We start from the raw sequence: 23,509 nt of genomic DNA, 5'->3' as shown, positions 1-23,509 counted from the left end.
TGGGTTCCGAATGTTGTATGAGCTTGAAGTATGTGCTGGGGAAATATGTAGCTTGTGTTTATGGATCCATTGCAATAGTTTGAAGAAGTACACCTGGTCAGCCTTCAACATATTATATTTGACAAACAATGGTTGTGTTCTCAAAGACTGTTTATTACCTGCGTAATCTTCCAATATACGTAATATTTGTCTTTGTAATACATTAAGTTTATTGTAGTTAGAGTTTGTTGTCGCTCCCCAAACCAAAACACCATAGCTTATTTTGGAGTAGACTAGAGAATAGTACAGTGCTTGTTATATCGTCTGGGTATCAAATGTTGAACTTTATAAATACACCCAATGGTACGAGACAAGGTTGATTTAAGTTTACTAACATGGGTATTCCATGAGAGGTCGTGGCTGAACCAAACACCAAGAAACTTTTGTTCTGTAACTTGTTCCAACAAGCGTCCTTCAAACCTAATGCTCACCGAGTTGCAGCCTTGTTTATTCATTGGTCTAAATATTATGTACTTCATTTTATTTATATTTAGACTCCAGCGGTTTCTTTGAAGCCATTTAGATAACTCTATTAAGTAATCGTTTGCAGAGTTCTGTATATCCTGCGCATTTTCTCCGGTGAAAAAAACATTAGTATCGTCTGCATACATTATTATTTGTGGGGATCCAGTTATTGCGGTAATGTCATTTATATAAACAAGAAAAAGCAGGGGTCCCAAAATGGAGCCCTGTGGAACGCCATGTTGCACTTCTAGTTTGCTTGAGGACCAATTATTGATGCACACATATTGATATCGTTTCTCCAAATAACTACGAATCAGTTTTAGCGCCACTCCTCTGATGCCATATTTTTCCAGCTTTCTTAGCAAAATATCATGTTGACAAGTGTCGAAGGCTTTGCTCAAATCTAGAAATAAGCCAAGAGTAAGCATTTTTTTTCTATATTTTCAATTATCTTATCCTTGATGACAATAAGTGCTTGCTCTGCTGATTTGTTCGCTTGAAAACCATACTGAGATTCTGTTATTACTCGGTGTTTCTTAAAAAAATCGCTTAGCCTGATGTTGATGACGTTTTCAAATACCTTCGAAAAAACAGTCAGAACCGAAACTGGCCTATAGTTACTTAAGTTAGTCTCACTACCGCCTTTATAGATAGGTGTAACTTTTGCAATTTTCAAATCGTCGGGGAAATCTCCGCTACGAAGCATATGGTTTATTACGTGCGATCATATAGGACTTATTAAGAACGACACATGCTTAATAGGCAATGCCTTTAATCCGTCATCACCGCAGGCGACAGGATTTTTTAGATTTCCTATTATTTTTTCAATTTCATCAGGTGATGTAGGAGTGAGCATAATGGAGCCTAGCCCACTGTTTACACGTATGCAGTCATCTGCACTGCCATAGGTAGCCATAGGAAGCCATAGGTAGCGTAAGAGGGTTCTAGCGCAGCTTTCGCCCTCGCTCTTGATCACGTTCTACGTGACGCTGGCGGTAACAAAAAGGACGTTCCACGTCCGCCGCTATGGCTGAGGGTGGCACTGGTGAACACTCTCAAGGTTGGTATAGACAACATAAATTCCCAAGCAAGTACAGGGGGGACAGCGGCCGATGTGAGCTCAGTTGGAAGAGCACCGGACGCGATATTCGGAGGTCGTGGGTCCGGTTCCCACCATCGGCACGTTGTTTTCTCTTCTACTTAGTGTTTAATTATCTTTCCCCTAAAGAGATTACATTAATAATTTCTGAGATTATCCAAGTAAACATTTAAAAAAAAAGAGACAAAGTACCATCCCCAACACTTTCCTTGGCCTCGCCGACTATTGGCTTCTTTCCTTCATGTATTATAACGAGCACCCTAATTTCCCCTTAATTGATCTGCTTGTAGCTTATGGGGGTCTCGGTTCTGGCAGTCTTGAAGCCATAGGTAGCGTAAGAGGGTTCTAGCACAGCTTTCGCCCTCGCTCTTGATCACGTTCTACGTGACGCTGGCGGTAACAAAAAGGACGTTCCACGTCCGCCGCTATGGCTGAGGGTGGCGCTGGTGAACACTCTCAAGGTTGGTATAGACAACATAAATTCCCAAGCAAGTAGCAGGGGGGACAGCGGCCGAAGTAGCTCAGTTGGAAGAGCACCGGACGCGATATTCGGAGGTCGCGGGTTCGGTTCCCACCATCGGCACGTTGTTTTTTCTTCTACTTTGTGTTTAATTATCTTTCCCCTAAAGAGATTACATTAACAATTTGTGAGACTATCCAAGTAAACATTTAAAAAAAAGAGACAAATTACCATCCCCAACGCTTTCCTTGGCTTCGCCGACTGTTGGCTTCTTTCCTTCATGTATTATAACGAGCACCCTCATTTCCCCTCAATTGATCTGCTTGTAACTTACGGGGGTCTCGGTTCTGGCAGTCTTGAAGCCATAGGTAGCGTAAGAGGGTTCTAGCACAGCTTTCGCCCTCGCTCTTGATCACGTTCTACGTGACGCTGGCGGTAACAAAAAGGACGTTCCACGTCCGCCGCTATGGCTGAGGGTGGCGGTGGTGAAAACTCTCAAGGTTGGTATAGACAACATAAATTCCCAAGCAAGCAGCAGGGGGGACAGCGGCCGATGTAGCTCAGTTGGAAGAGCACCGGACGCGATATTCGGAGGACGTGGGTTCGGTTCCCACCATCGGCACGTTGTTTTTTCTTCTACTTTGTGTTTAATTATCCTTCCCCTAAAGAGATTACATTAATAATTTCTGAGATTATCCAAGTAAACATTTAAAAATAGAAACAAAGTACCATCCCCAACGCTTTCCTTGGCCTCGCCGACTGTTGGCTTCTTTCCTTCATGTATTATAACGAGCGCCCTCATTTCCCCTTAATTGATCTGCTTGTACCTTACGGGGGTATCGGTTCTGGCAGTCTTGAAGCCATAGGTAGCGTAAGAGGGTTCTAGCACAGTTTTCGCCCTCGCTCTTGATCACGTTCTACGTAAAGCTGGCGGTAACAAAAAGGACGTTCCACGTCCGCCGCTATGGCTGAGAGTGGCGCTGGTGAACACTCTCAAGGTTTGTATAGACAACATAAATTCCCAAGCAAGTAGCAGGGGGGACAGCGGCCGATGTAGCTCAGTTGGAAGAGCACCGGACGCGATATTCGGAGGTCGTGGGTTCGGTTGCCACCGTCGGCACGTTGTTTTTATTTCTACTTTGTGTTTAATTATCTCTCCCCTAAAGAGATTACATTAATAATTTCTGAGATTATCCAAGTAAACATTTTAAAAAAAAGAGACAAAGTACCATCCCCAACGCTTTCCTTGGCCTCGCCGACTGTTGGCTTCTTTCCTTCATGTATTATAACGAGCACCCTCATTTCCCCTTAATTTATCTGCTTGTAGCTTACGGGGGTCTCGGTTCTGGCAGTCTTTCTTTCTTTCCTTCTTTCTTTATTTCTTTCTTTCTTTCTTTATTGATTCCTTAGACACTGTCTAAGAGGGGGCCGAGGCTAAAGGCGACAACGCACCTGACAAGCGCCTCGGCCCCCTTACACAATGTACACAAACAAAAATATTAAAACAAATTTCGGTCAAGCAGTCTATGTGGGTACTAAACGGGACTCGTCACTGCGAGATTGACATGCAGTCACAAACACTTTGATATGCAAAACAACGATAAGTACAAAATAACAATAAATTAATGATGTATCGCGAACATGATGTCTATAACAATAGGCCATTGGACAACAAACCGGTTTCCAATCAGCAATCAGCAAATCATCACACATAACCATGACATGCATCGTGTAACCAATACGCTACAGTACAGTTTCACAGAAGTACACTAAAATTGTAAGAAATGACAAGGACATGGCGAGAGATCATAGAACGCATGAACACATTTTGCAATAATTTACGCCAATCAGAACTGAATATTACTGTTCACAAGAAAATTCCTACAGTACTTTTTAAAATTTTTGAGACCCATATTAAAGTTTACCTGCATATCGTTGCTGTTCAATGCATTAGTTATTTGAAAATCCAGTGCTTGCCTTGCGTAATTGGTTCTAACTTGCGGCATTTTTCGTTTTGGGTTCCGAATGTTGTATGAGCTTGAAGTATGTGCTGGGGAAATATGTAGCTTGTGTTTATGGATCCATTGCAATAGTTTGAAGAAGTACACCTGGTCAGCCTTCAACATATTATATTTGACAAACAATGGTTGTGTTCTCAAAGATTGTTTATTACCTGCGTAATCTTCCAATATACGTAATATTTGTCTTTGTAATACATTAAGTTTATTGTAGTTAGAGTTTGTTGTCGCTCCCCAAACCAAAACACCATAGCTTATTTTGGAGTAGACTAGAGAATAGTACAGTGCTTGTTATGGCGTCTGGGTATCAAATGTTGAACATTATAAATACACCCAATGGTACGAGACAAGGTTGATTTAAGTTTACTAACATGGGTATTCCATGAGAGGTCGTGGCTGAACCAAACACCAAGAAACTTTTGTTCTGTAACTTGTTCCAACAAGCGTCCTTCAAACCCAATGCTCACCGAGTTGCAGCCTTGTTTATTTATTGGTCTAAATATTATGTACTTCCTTTTATTTATATTTAGACTCCAGCGGTTTCTTTGAAGCCATTTAGATAACTCGATTAAGTAATCGTTTGCAGAGTTCTGTATATCCTGCGCATTTTCTCCGGTGAAAAAAACATTAGTATCGTCTGCATACATTATTATTTGTGGGGATCCAGTTATTGCGGTAATGTCATTTATATAAACAAGAAAAAGCAGGGGTCCCAAAATGGAGCCCTGTGGAACGCCATGTTGCACTTCTAGTTTGCTTGAGGACCAATTATTGATACACACATATTGATATCGTTTCTCCAAATAACTACGAATCAGTTTTAGCGCCACTCCTCTGATGCCATATTTTTCCAGCTTTCTTAGCAAAATATCATGTTGAACAGTGTCGAAGGCTTTGCTCAAATCTAGAAATAAGTCAAGAGTAAGCATTTTTTTTCTATATTTTCAATTATCTTATCCTTGATGACAATAAGTGCTTGCTCTGCTGATTTGTTCGCTTGAAAACCATACTGAGATTCTGTTATTACTCGGTGTTTCTTAAAAAAATCGCTTAGCCTGATGTTGATGACGTTTTCAAATACCTTCGAAAAAACAGTCAGAACCAAAACTGGCCTATAGTTACTTAAGTTAGTCTCACTACCGCCTTTATAGATAGGTGTAGCTTTTGCAATTTTCAAATCGTCGGGGAAATCTCCGCTAAGAAGCATATGGTTTATTACGTGCGATCAGATATGACTTATTAAGAACGACACATGCTTAATAGGCAATGCCTTTAATCCGTCATCACCGCAGGCGACAGGATTTTTTAGATTTCCTATTATTTTTTCAATTTCATCAGGTGATGTAGGAGTGAGCATAATGGAGCCTGGCCAACTGTTTACACGTATGCAGTCATCTGCACTGCCATAGGTAGCCATAGGAAGCCATAGGTAGCGTAAGAGGGTTCTAGCGCAGCTTTCGCCGTCGCTCTTGATCACGTTCTACGTGACGCTGGCGGTAACAAAAAGGACGTTCCACGTCCGCCGCTATGGCTGAGGGTGGCGCTGGTGAACACTCTCAAGGTTGGTATAGACAACATAAATTCCCAAGCAAGTAGCAGGGGGGACAGCGGCCGATGTGAGCTCAGTTGGAAGAGCACCGGACGCAATATTCGGAGGTCGTGTGTTCGGTTCCCACCATCGGCACGTTGTTTTCTCTTCTACTTAGTGTTTAATTATCTTTCCCCTAAAGAGATTACATTAATAATTTCTGAGATTATCTAAGTAAACATTTAAAAAAAAAGAGACAAAGTACCATCCCCAACACTTTCCTTGGCCTCGCCGACTATTGGCTTCTTTCCTTCATGTATTATAACGAGCACCCTCATTTCCCCTTAATTGATCTGCTTGTAGCTTACGGGGGTCTCGGTTCTGGCAGTCTTGAAGCCATAGGTAGCGTAAGAGGGTTCTAGCACAGCTTTCGCCCTCGCTCTTGATCACGTTCTACGTGACGCTGGCGGTAACAAAAAGGACGTTCCACGTCCGCCGCTATGGCTGAGGGTGGCGCTGGTGAACACTCTCAAGGGTGGTATAGACAACAAAAATTCCCAAGCAAGTAGCAGGGGGGACAGCAGCCGATGTAGCTCAGTTGGAAGAAAACCGGACGCGATATTCGGAGGTCGTGGGTTCGGTTCCCACCAGTGGCACGTTGTTTTTCTTCTACTTTGTGTTTAAATATCCTTCCCCTAAAGAGATTACATTAATAATTTCTGAGATTATCCAAGTAAACATTAAAAAAAGAGACAAAGTACCATCCCCCAACGCTTTCCTTGGCCTCGCCGACTGTTGGCTTCTTTCCTTCATGTATTATAACGAGCACCCTCATTTCCCCTTAATTTATCTGCTTGTAGCTTACGGGGGTCTCGGTTCTGGCAGTCTTTCTTTCTTTCCTTCTTTCTTTCCTTCTTTCTTTATTTCTTTCTTTCTTTCTTTATTGATTCCTTAGACACTGTCTAAGAGGGGGCCGAGGCTAAAGGCGACAACGCACCTGACAAGCGCCTCGGCCCCCTTACACAATGTACACAAACAAAAATATTAAAACAAAGTTCGGTCAAGCAGTCTATGTGGGTACTAAACGGGACTCGTCACTGCGAGATTGACATGCAGTCACAAACACTTTGATATGCAAAACAACGATAAGTACAAAATAACAATAAATTAATGATGTATCGCGAACATGATGTCTATAACAATAGGCCATTGGACAACAAACCGGTTTCCAATCAGCAATCAGCAAATCATCACACATAACCATGACATGCATCGTGTAACCAATACGCTACAGTACAGTTTCACAGAAGTACACTAAAATTGTAAGAAATGACAAGGACATGGCGAGAGATCATAGAACGCATGAACACATTTTGCAATAATTTACGCCAATCAGAACTGAATATTACTGTTCACAAGAAAATTCCTACAGTACTTTTTAAAATTTTTGAGACCCATATTAAAGTTTACCTGCATATCGTTGCTGTTCAATGCATTAGTTATTTGAAAATCCAGTGCTTGCCTTCCGTAATTGGTTCTAACTTGCGGCATTTTTCGTTTTGGGTTCCGAATGTTGTATGAGCTTGAAGTATGTGCTGGGGAAATATGTAGCTTGTGTTTATGGATCCATTGCAATAGTTTGAAGAAGTACACCTGGTCAGCCTTCAACATATTATATTTGACAAACAATGGTTGTGTTCTCAAAGACTGTTTATTACCTGCGTAATCTTCCAATATACGTAATATTTGTCTTTGTAATACATTAAGTTTATTGTAGTTAGAGTTTGTTGTCGTTCCCCAAACAAAAACACCATAGCTTATTTTGGAGTAGACTAGAGAATAGTACAGTGCTTGTTATGGCGTCTGGGTATCAAATGTTGAACATTATAAATACACCCAATGGTACGAGACAAGGTTGATTTAAGTTTACTAACATGGGTATTCCATGAGAGGTCGTGGCTGAACCAAACACCAAGAAACTTTTGTTCTGTAACTTGTTCCAACAAGCGTCCTTCAAACCTAATGCTCACCGAGTTGCAGCCTTGTTTATTTATTGGTCTAAATATTATGTACTTCCTTTTATTTATATTTAGACTCCAGCGGTTTCTTTGAAGCCATTTAGATAACTCTATTAAGTAATCGTTTGCAGAGTTCTGTATATCCTGCGCATTTTCTCCGGTGAAAAAAACATTAGTATCGTCTGCATACATTATTATTTGTGGGGATCCAGTTATTGCGGTAATGTCATTTATATAAACAAGAAAAAGCAGGGGTCCCAAAATGGAGCCCTGTGGAACGCCATGTTGCACTTCTAGTTTGCTTGAGCACTAATTATTGATACACACATATTGATATCGTTTCTCCAAATAACTACGAATCAGTTTTAGCGCCACTCCTCTGATGCCATATTTTTCCAGCTTTCTTAGCAAAATATCATGTTGAACAGTGTCGAAGGCTTTGCTCAAATCTAGAAATAAGCCAAGAGTAAGCATTTTTTTTCTATATTTTCAATTATCTTATCCTTGATGACAATAAGTGCTTGCTCTGCTGATTTGTTCGCTTGAAAACCATACTGAGATTCTGTTATTACTCGGTGTTTCTTAAAAAAATCGCTTAGCCTGATGTTGATGACGTTTTCAAATACCTTCGAAAAAACAGTCAGAACCGAAACTGGCCTATAGTTTCTTAAGTTAGTCTCACTACCGCCTTTATAGATAGGTGTAACTTTTGCAATTTTCAAATCGTCGGGGAAATCTCCGCTAAGAAGCATATGGTTTATTACGTGCGATCATATAGGACTTATTAAGAACGACACATGCTTAATAGGCAATGCCTTTAATCCGTCATCACCGCAGGCGACAGGATTTTTTAGATTTCCTATTATTTTTTCAATTTCATCAGGTGATGTAGGAGTGAGCATAATGGAGCCTAGCCTACTGTTTACACGTATGCAGTCATCTGCACTGCCATAGGTAGCCATAGGAAGCCATAGGTAGCGTAAGAGGGTTCTAGCGCAGCTTTCGCCCTCGCTCTTGATCACGTTCTACGTGACGCTGGCGGTAACAAAAAGGACGTTCCACGTCCGCCGCTATGGCTGTGGGTGGCACTGGTGAACACTCTCAAGGTTGGTATAGACAACATAAATTCCCCAGCAAGTACAGGGGGGACAGCGGCCGATGTGAGCTCAGTTGGAAGAGCACAGGACGCGATATTCGGAGGTCGTGTGTTCGGTTCCCACCATCGGCACGTTGTTTTCTCTTCTACTTAGTGTTTAATTATCTTTCCCCTAAAGAGATTACATTAATAATTTCTGAGACTATCCAAGTAAACATTTAAAAAAAAAGAGGCAAAGTACCATCCCCAACACTTTCCTTGGCCTCGCCGACTATTGGCTTCTTTCCTTCATGTATTATAACGAGCACCCTCATTTCCCCTTAATTGATCTGCTTGTAGCTTACGGGGGTCTCGGTTCTGGCAGTCTTGAAGCCATAGGTAGCGTAAGAGGGTTCTAGCACAGCTTTCGCCCTCGCTCTTGATCACGTTCTACGTGACGCTGGCGGTAACAAAAAGGACGTTCCACGTCCGCCGCTATGGCTGAGGGTGGCGCTGGTGAACACTCTCAAGGGTGGTATAGACAACAAAAATTCCCAAGCAAGTAGCAGGGGGGACAGCGGCCGAATAGCTCAGTTGGAAGAGCACCGGACGCGATATTCGGAGGTCGTGGGTTCGGTTCCCACCATCGGCACGTTGTTTTTTCTTCTACTTTGTGTTTAATTATATTTCCCCTAACAGATTACATTACTAAAGTTTGTGATTATCCAAGTAAACATAAAAAAGGAGACAAAGTACCATCCCCAACGCTTTCCTTGGCCTCGCCGACTGTTGGCTTCTTTCCTTCATGTATTATAACGAGCACCCTCATTTCCCCTTAATTGATCTGCTTGTAGCTTACGGGGGTCTCGGTTCTGGCAGTCTTGAAGCTATAGGTAGCGTAAGATTGTTCTAGCACAGCTTTCGCCCTCGCTCTTGATCACGTTCTACGTGAGGCTGGCGGTAACAAAAAGGACGTTCCACGTCCGCCGCTATGGCTGAGGGTGGCGCTGGTGAACACTCTCAAGGTTGGTATAGACAACATAAATTCCCAAGCAAGTAGCAGGGGGGACAGCGGCCGATGTAGCTAAGTTGGAAGAGCACCGGACGCGATATTCGGAGGTCGTGGGTTCGGTTCCCACCATCGGCACGTTGTTTTTTTCTCTACTTTGTGTTTATTATCTTTCCCCTGAAGAGATTACAATAATAATTTCTGAGATTATCCAAGTAAACATTTAAAAAAAAGAGACAAATTACCATCCCCAACGCTTTCCTTGGCTTCGCCGACTGTTGGCTACTTTCCTTCATGTATTATAACGAGCACCCTCATTTCCCCTTATTTGATCTGCTTGTAGCTCACGGGGGTCTCGGTTCTGGCAGTCTTGAAGCCATAGGTAGCGTAAGAGTGTTCTAGCACAGCTTTCGCCTTCGCTCTTGATCACGTTCTACGTGACGCTGGCGGTAACAAAAAGGACGTTCCACGTCCGCCGCTATGGCTGAGGGTGGAGCTGGTGAACACTCTCAAGGTTGGTATAGACAACATAAATTCCCAAGGAAGTAGCAGGGGGGACAGCGGCCGATGTAGCTCAGTTGGAAGAAAACCGGACGCGATATTCGGAGGTCGTGGGTTCGGTTCCCACCATTGGCACGTTGTTTTTTCTTCTACTTTGCGTTTAAATATCCTTCCCCTAAAGAGAACATTAATAATTTCTGAGATTATCCAAGTAAACATTTAAAAAAAAAGAGACAAAGTACCATCCCCAACGCTTTCCTTGGCCTCGCCGACGGTTGGCTTCTTTCCTTCATGTATTATAACGAGCACCCTCATTTCCCCTTAATTGATCTGCTTGTAGCTTACGGGGGTCTCGGTTCTGGCAGTCTTGAAGCTATAGGTAGCGTAAGATTGTTCTAGCATAGCTTTCGCCCTCGCTCTTGATCACGTTCTACGTGAGGCTGGCGGTAACAAAAAGGACGTTCCACGTCCGCCGCTATGGCTGAGGGTGGCGCTGGTGAACACTCTCAAGGTTGGTATAGACAACATAAATTCCCAAGCAAGTAGCAGGGGGGACAGCGGCCGATGTAGCTAAGTTGGAAGAGCACCGGACGCGATATTCGGAGGTCGTGGGTTCGGTTCCCACCATCGGCACGTTGTTTTTTTCTCTACTTTGTGTTTATTATCTTTCCCCTGAAGAGATTACAATAATAATTTCTGAGATTATCCAAGTAAACATTTAAAAAAAAAGAGACAAATTACCATCCCCAACGCTTTCCTTGGCTTCGCCGACTGTTGGCTTCTTTCCTTCATGTATTATAACGAGCACCCTCATTTCCCCTTATTTGATCTGCTTGTAGCTCACGGGGGTCTCGGTTCTGGCAGTCTTGAAGCCATAGGTAGCGTAAGAGGGTTCTAGCACAGCTTTCGCCTTCGCTCTTGATCACGTTCTACGTGACGCTGGCGGTAACAAAAAGGACGTTCCACGTCCGCCGCTATGGCTGAGGGTGGCGCTGGTGAACACACTCAAGGTTGGTATAGACAACATAAATTCCCAAGCAAGTAGCAGGGGGGACAGCGGCCGATGTAGCTCAGTTGGAAGAAAACCGGACGCGATATTCGGAGGTCGTGGGTTCGGTTCCCACCATTGGCACGTTGTTTTTTCTTCTACTTTGTGTTTAAATATCCTTCCCCTAAAGAGATTACATTAATAATTTCATGAGATTATCCAAGTAAACATTTAAAAAAAAAGAGACAAAGTACCATCCCCAACGCTTTCCTTGGCCTCGCCGACGGTTGGCTTCTTTCCTTCATGTATTATAACGAGCACCCTCATTTCCCCTTAATTGATCTGCTTGTAGCTTACGGGGGTCTCGGTTCTGGAAGTCTTGAAGCCATAGGTAGCAGAAGGAGGTTCTAGCACAGCTTTCGCCCTCGCTCTTGATCACGTTCTACGTGACGCTGGCGGTAACAAAAAGGACGTTCCACGTCCGCCGCTATGGCTGAGGGTGGCGCTGGTGAACACTCTCAAGGTTGGTATAGACAACATAAATTCCCAAGCAAGTAGCAGGGGGGACAGCGACCGATGTAGCTCAGTTGGAAGAGCACCGGACGCGATATTCGGAGGTCGTGGGTTCGGTTCCCACCATCGGCACGTTGTTTTTTCTTCTACTTTGTGTTTAATTATCTTTCCCCTAAAAAGATTACATTATTTATTTCTGAGATTATCCAAGTAAACATTTAAAAAAAAGAGACAAAGTACCATCCCCAACGCTTTCCTTGGCCTCGCCGACTGTTGGCTTCTTTCCTTCATGTATTATAACGAGCACCCTCATTGCCCCTTAATTGATCTGCTTGTAACTTACGGGGGTCTCGGTTCAGGCAGTCTTGAAGCCATAGGTAGTGTAAGGGGGTTCTAGCACAGCTTTCGCCCTCATTCTTGATCACGTTCTACGTGATGCTGGCGGTAACAAAAAGGACGTTCCACCTCCGCCGCTATGGCTGAGGGTGGCGCTGGTGAACACTCTCAAGGTTGGTATAGACAACATAAATTCCCAAGCAAGTAGCAGGGGGGACAGCGGCCGATGTAGCTCAGTTGGAAGAGCACCGGACGCGATATTCGGAGGTCGTGGGTTCGGTTCCCACCATCGGCACGTTGTTTTTTCTTCTACTTTGTGTTTAATTATCTTTCCCCTAAAGAGATTACATTAATAATTTCTGAGATTATCCAAGTAAACATTTAAAACAAAAACAAAGAGACAAACTACCATCCCCAACGCTTTTCTTGGCCTCGCCGACTGTTGGCTTCTTTCCTTCATGTATAAAAACGAGCACCCTCATTTCCCCTTAATTGATCTGCTTGTAACTTACGGGGGTCTCGGTTCTGGCAGTCTTGAAGCTATAGGTAGCGTAAGATTGTTCTAGCATAGCTTTCGCCCTCGCTCTTGATCACGTTCTACGTGAGGCTGGCGGTAACAAAAAGGACGTTCCACGTCCGCCGCTATGGCTGAGGGTGGCGCTGGTGAACACTCTCAAGGTTGGTATAGACAACATAAATTCCCAAGCAAGTAGCAGGGGGGACAGCGGCCGATGTAGCTAAGTTGGAAGAGCACCGGACGCGATATTCGGAGGTCGTGGGTTCGGTTCCCACCATCGGCACGTTGTTTTTTTCTCTACTTTGTGTTTATTATCTTTCCCCTGAAGAGATTACAATAATAATTTCTGAGATTATCCAAGTAAACATTTAAAAAAAAAAAGAGACAAATTACCATCCCCAACGCTTTCCTTGGCTTCGCCGACTGTTGGCTTCTTTCCTTCATGTATTATAACGAGCACCCTCATTTCCCCTTATTTGATCTGCTTGTAGCTCACGGGGGTCTCGGTTCTGGCAGTCTTGAAGCCATAGGTAGCGTAAGAGGGTTCTAGCACAGCTTTCGCCTTCGCTCTTGATCACGTTCTACGTGACGCTGGCGGTAACAAAAAGGACGTTCCACGTCCGCCGCTATGGCTGAGGGTGGCGCTGGTGAACACACTCAAGGTTGGTATAGACAACATAAATTCCCAAGCAAGTAGCAGGGGGGACAGCGGCCGATGTAGCTCAGTTGGAAGAAAACCGGACGCGATATTCGGAGGTCGTGGGTTCGGTTCCCACCATTGGCACGTTGTTTTTTCTTCTACTTTGTGTTTAAATATCCTTCCCCTAAAGAGATTACATTAATAATTTCATGAGATTATCCAAGTAAACATTTAAAAAAAAAGAGACAAAGTACCATCCCCAACGCTTTCCTTGGCCTCGCCGACGGTTGGCTTCTTTCCTTCATGTATTATAACGAGCACCCTCATTTCCCCTTAATTGATCTGCTTGTAGCTTACGGGGGTCTCGGTTCTGGCAGTCTTGAAGCCATAGGTAGCGTAAGAGGGTTCTAGCACAGCTTTCGCCCTCGCTCTTGATCACGTTCTACATGACGCTGGCGGTAACAAAAAGGACGTTCCACGTCCGCCGCTATGGCTGAGGGTGGCGGTGGTGAAAACTCTCAAGGTTGGTATAGACAACATAAATTCCCAAGCAAGTAGCAGGGGGGACAGCGACCGATGTAGCTCAGTTGGAAGAGCACCGGACGCGATATTCGGAGGTCGTGGGTTCGGTTCCCACCATCGGCACGTTGTTTTTTCTTCTACTTTGTGTTTAATTATATTTCCCCTAACAGATTACATTACTAAAGTTTGTGATTATCCAAGTAAACATAAAAAAGGAGACAAAGTACCATCCCCAACGCTTTCCTTGGCCTCGCCGACTGTTGGCTTTTTTCCTTCATGTATTATAACGAGCACCCTCATTTGCCCTTAATTGATCTGCTTGTAGCTTACAGGGGTCTCGGTTCTGGAAGTCTTGAAGCCATAGGTAGCAGAAGGAGGTTCTAGCACAGCTTTCGCCCTCGCTCTTGATCACGTTCTACGTGACGCTGGCGGTAACAAAAAGGACGTTCCACGTCCGCCGCTATGGCTGAGGGTGGCGCTGGTGAACACTCTCAAGGGTGGTATAGACAACATAAATTCCCAAGCAAGTAGCAGGGGGGACAGCGGCCGATGTATCTAAGTTGGAAGAGCACCGGACGCGATATTCGGAGGTCGTGGGTTCGGTCCCCACCATCGGCACGTCGTTTTTTTCTCTACTTTGTGTTTATTATCTTTCCCCTGAAGAGATTACAATAATAATTTCTGAGATTATCCAAGTAAACATTAAAAAAAGAGACAAAGTACCATCCCCCAACGCTTTCCTTGGCCTCGCCGACTGTGGCTTCTTTCCTTCATGCATTATAACGAGCACCCTCATTTCCCCTTAATTGATCTGCTTGTAGCTTACGGGGGTCTCGGTTCTGGCAGTCTTGCCATAGGTAGCGTAAGAGGGTTCTAGCACAGCTTTCGCCTTCGCTCTTGATCACGTTCTACGTTACGCTGGCGGTAACAAAAAGGACGTTCCACGTCCGCCGCTATGGCTGAGGGTGGCGCTGGTGAACACTCTCAAGGTTGGTATAGACAACATAAATTCCCAAGCATGTAGCAGGGGGGACAGCGGCCGATTTAGCTCAGTTGGAAGAGCACCGGACGCAATATTCGGAGGTTGTGGGTTCGGTTCCCACCATCGGCACGTTGTTTTTTCTTCTACTTTGCGTTTAATTATATTTCCCCTAACAGATTACATTACTAAAGTTTGTGATTATCCAAGTAAACATAAAAAAGGAGACAAAGTACCATCCCCAACGCTTTCCTTGGCCTGGCCGACTGTTGGCTTCTTTCCTTCATGTATTATAACGAGCACCCTCATTTCCCCTTAATTGATCTGCTTGTAGCTTACGGGGGTCTCGGTTCTGGAAGTCTTGAAGCCATAGGTAGCGGAAGGAGGTTCTAGCACAGCTTTTGCCCTCGCTCTTGATCACGTTCTACGTGACGCTGGCGGTAACAAAAAGGACGTTCCACGTCCGCCGCTACGGCTGAGGGTGGCGCTGGTGAACACTCTCAAGGTTGGTATAGACAACATAAATTCCCAAGCAAGTAGCAGGGGGGACAGCGGCCGATGTAGCTCAGTTGGAAGAGCACCGGACGCGATATTCGGAGGTCGTGGGTTCAGTTCCCACCATCGGCACGTTGTTTTTTCTTCTACTTTGTGTTTAATTATCTTTCCCCTAAAGAGATTACATTATTAATTTCTGAGATTATCCAAGTAAACATTTAAAAAAAAGAGAGACAAAGTACCATCCCCAACGCTTTCCTTGGCCTCGCCGACTGTTGGCTTCTTTCCTTCATGTATTATAACGAGCACCCTCATTCCCCCTTAATTGATCTGCTTGTAGCTTATGGGGGTCTCGGTTCTGGCAGTCTTGAAGCCATAGGTAGTGTAAGAGGGTTCTAGCACAGCTTTGGCCCTCACTCTTGATTACGTTCTACGTGATGCTGGCGGTAACAAAAAGGACGTTCCACCTCCGCCGCTATGGCTGAGGGTGGCGCTGGTGAACACTCTCAAGGTTGGTATAGACAACATAAATTCCCAAGCAAGTAGCAGGGGGGACAGCGGCCGATGTAGCTCAGTTGGAAGAAAACCGGACGCGATATTCGGAGGTCGTGGGTTCGGTTCCCACCATTGGCACGTTGTTTTTTCTTCTACTTTGTGTTTAAATATCCTTCCCCTAAAGAGATTACATTAATAATTTCATGAGATTATCCAAGTAAACATTTAAAAAAAAAGATACAAAGTACCATCCCCAACGCTTTCCTTGGCCTCACCGACGGTTGGCTTCTTTCCTTCATGTATTATAACGAGCACCCTCATTTCCCCTTAATTGATCTGCTTGTAGCTTACGGGGGTCTCGGTTCTGGCAGTCTTGAAGCCATAGGTAGCGTAAGAGGGTTCTAGCACAGCTTTCGCCCTCGCTCTTGATCACGTTCTACATGACGCTGGCGGTAACAAAAAGGACGTTCCACGTCCGCCGCTATGGCTGAGGGTGGCGGTGGTGAAAACTCTCAAGGTTGGTATAGACAACATAAATTCCCAAGCAAGTAGCAGGGGGGACAGCGACCGATGTAGCTCAGTTGGAAGAGCACCGGACGCGATATTCGGAGGTCGTGGGTTCGGTTCCCACCATCGGCACGTTGTTTTTTCTTCTACTTTGTGTTTAATTATATTTCCCCTAACAGATTACATTACTAAAGTTTGTGATTATCCAAGTAAACATAAAAAAGGAGACAAAGTACCATCCCCAGCGCTTTCCTTGGCCTCGCCGACTGTTGGCTTTTTTCCTTCATGTATTATAACGAGCACCCTCATTTGCCCTTAATTGATCTGCTTGTAGCTTACAGGGGTCTCGGTTCTGGAAGTCTTGAAGCCATAGGTAGCAGAAGGAGGTTCTAGCACAGCTTTCGCCCTCGCTCTTGATCACGTTCTACGTGACGCTGGCGGTAACAAAAAGGACGTTCCACGTCCGCCGCTATGGCTGAGGGTGGCGCTGGTGAACACTCTCAAGGTTGGTATAGACAACATAAATTCCCAAGCAAGTAGCAGGGGGGACAGCGGCCGATGTATCTAAGTTGGAAGAGCACCGGACGCGATATTCGGAGGTCGTGGGTTCGGTCCCCACCATCGGCACGTCGTTTTTTTCTCTACTTTGTGTTTATTATCTTTCCCCTGAAGAGATTACAATAATAATTTCTGAGATTATCCAAGTAAACATTAAAAAAAGAGACAAAGTACCATCCCCCAACGCTTTCCTTGGCCTCGCCGACTGTGGCTTCTTTCCTTCATGCATTATAACGAGCACCCTCATTTCCCCTTAATTGATCTGCTTGTAGCTTACGGGGGTCTCGGTTCTGGCAGTCTTGCCATAGGTAGCGTAAGAGGGTTCTAGCACAGCTTTCGCCTTCGCTCTTGATCACGTTCTACGTTACGCTGGCGGTAACAAAAAGGACGTTCCACGTCCGCCGCTATGGCTGAGGGTGGCGCTGGTGAACACTCTCAAGGTTGGTATAGACAACATAAATTCCCAAGCATGTAGCAGGGGGGACAGCGGCCGATTTAGCTCAGTTGGAAGAGCACCGGACGCAATATTCGGAGGTTGTGGGTTCGGTTCCCACCATCGGCACGTTGTTTTTTCTTCTACTTTGCGTTTAATTATATTTCCCCTAACAGATTACATTACTAAAGTTTGTGATTATCCAAGTAAACATAAAAAAGGAGACAAAGTACCATCCCCAACGCTTTCCTTGGCCTGGCCGACTGTTGGCTTCTTTCCTTCATGTATTATAACGAGCACCCTCATTTCCCCTTAATTGATCTGCTTGTAGCTTACGGGGGTCTCGGTTCTGGAAGTCTTGAAGCCATAGGTAGCGGAAGGAGGTTCTAGCACAGCTTTTGCCCTCGCTCTTGATCACGTTCTACGTGACGCTGGCGGTAACAAAAAGGACGTTCCACGTCCGCCGCTATGGCTGAGGGTGGCGCTGGTGAACACTCTCAAGGTTGGTATAGACAACATAAATTCCCAAGCAAGTAGCAGGGGGGACAGCGGCCGATGTAGCTCAGTTGGAAGAGCACCGGACGCGATATTCGGAGGTCGTGGGTTCAGTTCCCACCATCGGCACGTTGTTTTTTCTTCTACTTTGTGTTTAATTATCTTTCCCCTAAAGAGATTACATTATTAATTTCTGAGATTATCCAAGTAAACATTTAAAAAAAAGAGAGACAAAGTACCATCCCCAACGCTTTCCTTGGCCTCGCCGACTGTTGGCTTCTTTCCTTCATGTATTATAACGAGCACCCTCATTCCCCCTTAATTGATCTGCTTGTAGCTTATGGGGGTCTCGGTTCTGGCAGTCTTGAAGCCATAGGTAGTGTAAGAGGGTTCTAGCACAGCTTTGGCCCTCACTCTTGATTACGTTCTACGTGATGCTGGCGGTAACAAAAAGGACGTTCCACCTCCGCCGCTATGGCTGAGGGTGGCGCTGGTGAACACTCTCAAGGTTGGTATAGACAACATAAATTCCCAAGCAAGTAGCAGGGGGGACAGCGGCCGATGTAGCTCAGTTGGAAGAGCACCGGACGCAATATTCGGAGGTCGTGGGTTCGGTTCCCACCATCGGCACGTTGTTTTTTCTTCTACTTTGTGTTTAATTATCTTCCCCCTAAAGAGATTACATTAATAATTTCTGAGATTACCCAAGTAAACATTTAAAACAAAAAAAGAGACAAAGTACCATCCCCAACGCTTTCCTTGGCCTCGCCGACTGTTGGCTTCTTTCCTTCATGTATTATAACGAGCACCCTCATTTCCCCTTAATTGATCTGCTTGTAACTTACGGGGGTCTCGGTTCTGGCAGTCTTGAAGCTATAGGTAGCGTAAGAGGGTTCTAGCACAGCTTTCGCCCTCGCTCTTGATCACGTTCTACGTGAGGCTGGCGGTAACAAAAAGGACGTTCCACGTCCGCCGCTATGGCTGAGGGTGGCGCTGGTGAACACTCTCAAGGTTGGTATAGACAACATAAATTCCCAAGCAAGTAGCAGGGGGGACAGCGGCCGATGTAGCTCAGTTGGAAGAGCACCGGACGCGATATTCGGAGGTCGTGGGTTAGGTTCCCACCATCGGCATGTTGTTTTTTTTTCTTCTACTTTGTGTTTATTATCTTTCCCCTAAAGAGATTACAATAATAATTTCTGAGATTATCCAAGTAAACATTTAAAAAAAAAGAGACAATATCCAAGTAAACATTTAAAAAAAAAGAGACAAATTACCATTCCCAACGCTTTCCTTGGCTTCGCCGACTGTTGGCTTCTTTCCTTCATGTATTATAACGAGCACCCTCATTTCCCCTTAATTGATCTGCTTGTAGCTTACGGGGGTCTCGGTTCTGGCAGTCTTGAAGCCATAGGTAGCGTAAGAGGGTTCTAGCACAGCTTTCGCCTTCGCTCTTGATCACGTTCTACGTGACGCTGGCGGTAACAAAAAGGACGTTCCACGTCCGCCGCTATGGCTGAGGGTAGCGCTGGTGAACACTCTCAAGGTTGGTATAGACAACATAAATTCCCAAGCAAGTAGCAGGGGGGACAGCGGCCGATGAAGCTCAGTTGGAAGAAAACCGGACGCGATATTCGGAGGTCGTGGGTTCGGTTCCCACCATTGGCACGTTGTTTTTTCTTCTACTTTGTGTTTAAATATCCTTCCCCTAAAGAGATTACATTAATAATTTCTGAGATTATCCAAGTAAACATTTAAAAAAAAAGAGACAAAGTACCATCCCCAACGCTTTCCTTGGCCTCGCCGACTGTTGGCTTCTTTCCTTCATGTATTATAACGAGCACCCTCATTTCCCCTTAATTGATCTGCTTGTAGCTTACGGGGGTCTCGGTTCTGGCAGTCTTGAAGCCATAGGTAGCGTAAGAGGGTTCTAGCGCAGCTTTCGCCCTCTCTATTGATCACGGTCTACGTGACGCTGGCGGTAACAAAAAGGACATTCCACGTCCGCCGCTATGGCTGAGGGTGGCGGTGGTGAAAACTCTCAAGGTTGCTATAGACAACATAAATTCTCAAGCAAGTAGCAGGGGGGACAGCGGCCGATGTAGCTCAGTTGGAAGAGCACCGGACGCGATATTCGGAGGTCGTGGGTTCGGTTCCCACCATCGGCACGTTGTTTTTTCTTCTACTTTGTGTTTAATTGTCTTTCCCCTAGAGATTACATTAATAATTTCTGAGATTATCCAAGTAAACATTTAAAAAAAAAAGAGAGACAAAGTACCATCCCCAACGCTTTCCTTGGCCTCGCCGACTGTTGGCTTCTTTCCTTCACATATATATATATATGTATATATATATATATATATATATATATATATATATATATATATATATATATATATATATATATATATATATATATATATATATATACATATAAGGGTCGTGATAAATACCGTAGTTTTAAATTTTACAACTGCTTCAACCAAACCAAACCACTGCTATCATGATGAGAAAATGGGAAAATGCGCTTAATTTCGTCTACTTATAGATGTCAAAATGCGTGCATTTCTTTTGCAACAGGGCTGAAAAAACTGATATAAAATGATCCAGCCTTCTTTAGGTGAGAAAACGATAATGTTCTTGAGTTTGATGCTAGAAATACTCGCCTGGTTCCTTTTTTGTCCTTGACATGAAGCTCCAGGTGCGTATAGGGAGATTGCACTGACCCTGAACGTGTTATGCACTCTGCATATTTTAGGCATGTCCGCCATTTTCCTACACAGTGCATTTTCCTACACATTTTCCTACACATGGAGTGGGCTGGGCAAATAGTGCCAAAGCAATGGTTTACCGTGCGGTCGTCGGCTGAAACTGCCGAACGCAGACTAAAGCGCGAATGGTGAATTCGGGACAAGACAACTGTGGATTTTTCGAAATACCAAAGGTACGCTTGCAGAAAGCGACAGCCAGAAGTGAGCGTAATGTCGCAGACCAAAGTGGCTTTTACGCTTTAAATGACGTTGCATTCACCACAGTGCGGACAAACACCAAGTGTGTGCATGCCATTTCGTGTCAGGTATGTAAACGAATATCGATGTTCGCCGCACTGTTCAATTTGTTTATTTCTTCGCAGCCGCCCGTCTTGCGGTGTAAGTCTGGAGCGGCTCCGCGGTTGCTTTGCTTTTATGCGTGCTCCCTGAATATTGTACATATGAGGCATGAATTGCCACAGGAGCTCACCATTCTAGCCTCACGTGTTCATTTTGCAGGCCGGCCGTATACAATTTTCGATTACTGCAATCCTGATTAGGCCCCATCATTGTAACTGGGGTGCACGCATAAAAACAAAACAGCCATCCGCTGATGCCTGCAAGTCAGTCTAGTCTACGACATTCCGATCCTGGTCTTGTCTCGTTCGTGCAAGCTTACCTTTAGGTTTTTTAAAAAACGCACAGTCGTCTTGTCCGGACTTCACCTTTTGCGTTAATACAGCCCACGACCGCGCAGTGACCATCGTTTTGGCAATATTTGCGCGGCCCGCTACACACTTGACTGCTGTACTCTACAGAAAAATGGAGCTCTCAGCGTTTCATGCAAGCTCCCTATAGAACAGAACGCATGCCATGTATAGTGCCTTAAAAAGCACCTTCCGCCATTTATCAACGCAGGCCTCATGGCGGGCCCCTTGTGCCAAGCCTTCGGTGTCGTTCCCCTATTGCACGCTGGAAGCATCACCATGTGGACGGCGCTCATAGCGAGCAGCTTTGCCCCGAGCATCACTTGGATAGCCCTGACAATGGGTGCCTTGTTTGGTGAGCGTCCATTTGATACCAACTGGAATCAATGAGACAGCAGATTATACTTCTTGTATTACCTCGAACCACAGAAGGGTAATTTATCATCATGAGTCTAAGTTTCAAAGTCCTAAAAGGCAATTTGTATCGGACTTATAATGAATTTTATACCGTGAGTTTAAAAATGATTCAACAATAAATTGTCCATTCGTCAAAAGATTTCATGGTAATCTGTGTTTGCTTTCATTAATAGATGCCTGAATAATTTCGTAAGATTTTCCTGCACTACTTTGTCCAAATTCCTAGTTGCACCATCTGGCCTATAATAAGACTTTAAAGAACGAATAAAACCATCGCTTTTGATGCACAGCTTTGCATGCGCAATCAATATCACGCCTCAAAAGCTCTCCCAAAAGAAAAACGTTTTCCACTTATTTTATCCTTTTCCTCTAACAATCTACAGCAATTTTGAGAAACTAAAATCCGTTTGCGAAACGAAGATCTTCTCGCTTCTCCAATTAAGCTCTCTTTTTTCCTTCTTAGGATTTGGTTCTGGAACCATCTTCATGATGCTACACATCTTCATAAACCAGCACTTCGAGAAGTACAAGGGACTAGCGCTGGGTATTATGTATAGCGGGTGCACTGCGTCTGCCTTCATCTTCCCAAGACTGTTGCTACTCCTCGCAAATAACTACGGCTTCCGTGGAAGCCTCCTCATATTTGGCGCCATCACAATGCATAGCACTGCCCTGACCTGGATTCTCAAGATATCGAATTTAAACCACAGAAACGTGCTACATCCCAACGACTCAAGCGAGGAAAACACTGTACGTTCAAGTGAAAAGAAAGCGCCGATTACTGGTCGATCTTTTTACGGGCAAGCTTGTAGTAATATGCGGCCGCTTGTGCGAACGATGTGCTCATATGGCCTAACGGTACTCAGGAGTCCCATGTTTTATGTTATTTTGGTGACATACCTGATTTTGAACTTTACATTTGGTGTCTTTATGACAACTGTGGTGGACTTCGCAGTTGACCGGAGAACTACAGTACCCGACGCTGTGAGTCTTGTGCCGCTTTTCTCTATCACAGACACAGTAGGCCGACTGGGCTTGCCTGTTCTAGCAGATAGGGGATACCTGAGGCGCAGTACGCTAATGATGCTCAACTACTTGGCGATGGGCTTGTGCTTGTTCGCACTGCCCTTCTCTTCGTCTTATGGAGCAATATTGGTTGTGTGTCTACTGGTGGCCCTCTGTCTGGGCTGCGGACTTCCCATGTATCCAGCACTCATGGCGGAGTATATCGGATTGGAGAGGCTGCCCATCGCCTACGGCTTCGTCGGTGCCACAGCGGGTCCAGTATTTCTTCTGAATCCTCTCTTTATTGGTATAAAAATTTCAGTTACTTTAGCTATTCTTAAGAATCTGTCTATACTTGCCCATGTACACCTTTTAGAAAAGCACCGCGGACGCAAGTTTCAATGGGGAAGCGGAGGGAATTGACATTGTTGGTAAACGATTTTTGAAGGGATTTGACACAAAATTTGCAAAAAGGATGTCACAAAAAATGCAGACAAAAAAATTACTGCTGAAGGCAAAAACTTCCAATATTTATCAGATCGTCTGCTTTAAAGTTCTATTTTTGCATACCTATATTTGGCGGGTTGTAAGCGCTGCTTAAATGAAATGTAAATACTCACTCACGCTGTATGGTTATCGGTTTTAAGGAAGCGTAAAAAATTTTAGAGAATGTGCAGAAACATACCGACAATAGCTGAATTTCTTGACGTAGGTGAGCACAACTTAGAAACCTCACCCTACTGAAAAAAAAAATTAAAATTACACAATAAAAATAGCTACTTTTCAGGCAACTATAAAGGTTCATAAAAGTTGAAAGCCAAGTAAGGAAACATTTGTGCCATTGTTGCGGAAATATCACTCCTTCTTCCGCTATTTTATAATACCTTTCTTCACGTTAGTGCTTAAAATATTTGTGTCTTTCGAAACAAAATTTCGAAAA

At 44.4% G+C, this 23,509-nt stretch overlaps 1 protein-coding gene and 1 non-coding gene across 2 annotated transcripts in view; both read left to right on the top strand.

The window, feature by feature from the left end:
- LOC146194960 (monocarboxylate transporter 9-like) overlaps nucleotides 1-23,509 on the top strand; it is a 101,764-nt gene that overhangs the window by 63,053 nt on the left and 15,202 nt on the right. Inside the window, exons 3-4 of the mRNA XM_084596684.1 lie at nucleotides 21,359-21,502; nucleotides 22,028-22,876. Coding sequence (XP_084452810.1) covers nucleotides 21,359-21,502; nucleotides 22,028-22,876 — 993 coding nt within the window. The remainder of the gene's footprint in view (nucleotides 1-21,358; nucleotides 21,503-22,027; nucleotides 22,877-23,509) is intronic.
- Nucleotides 18,248-18,320, top strand: TRNAL-CAA (transfer RNA leucine (anticodon CAA)). Its single transcript has one exon. It is a non-coding gene; the product is annotated as a tRNA-Leu (tRNA).

Source organism: Amblyomma maculatum, chromosome 3, assembly GCF_055883805.1.
Source record: "Amblyomma maculatum isolate TAMU_Amacu chromosome 3, ASM5588380v1, whole genome shotgun sequence".
Taxonomy (NCBI): domain Eukaryota; kingdom Metazoa; phylum Arthropoda; class Arachnida; order Ixodida; family Ixodidae; genus Amblyomma; species Amblyomma maculatum.
The sequence above is the reverse complement of the archived record's forward strand: the minus strand, read 5'-3'. Positions and strand labels throughout refer to the sequence as shown.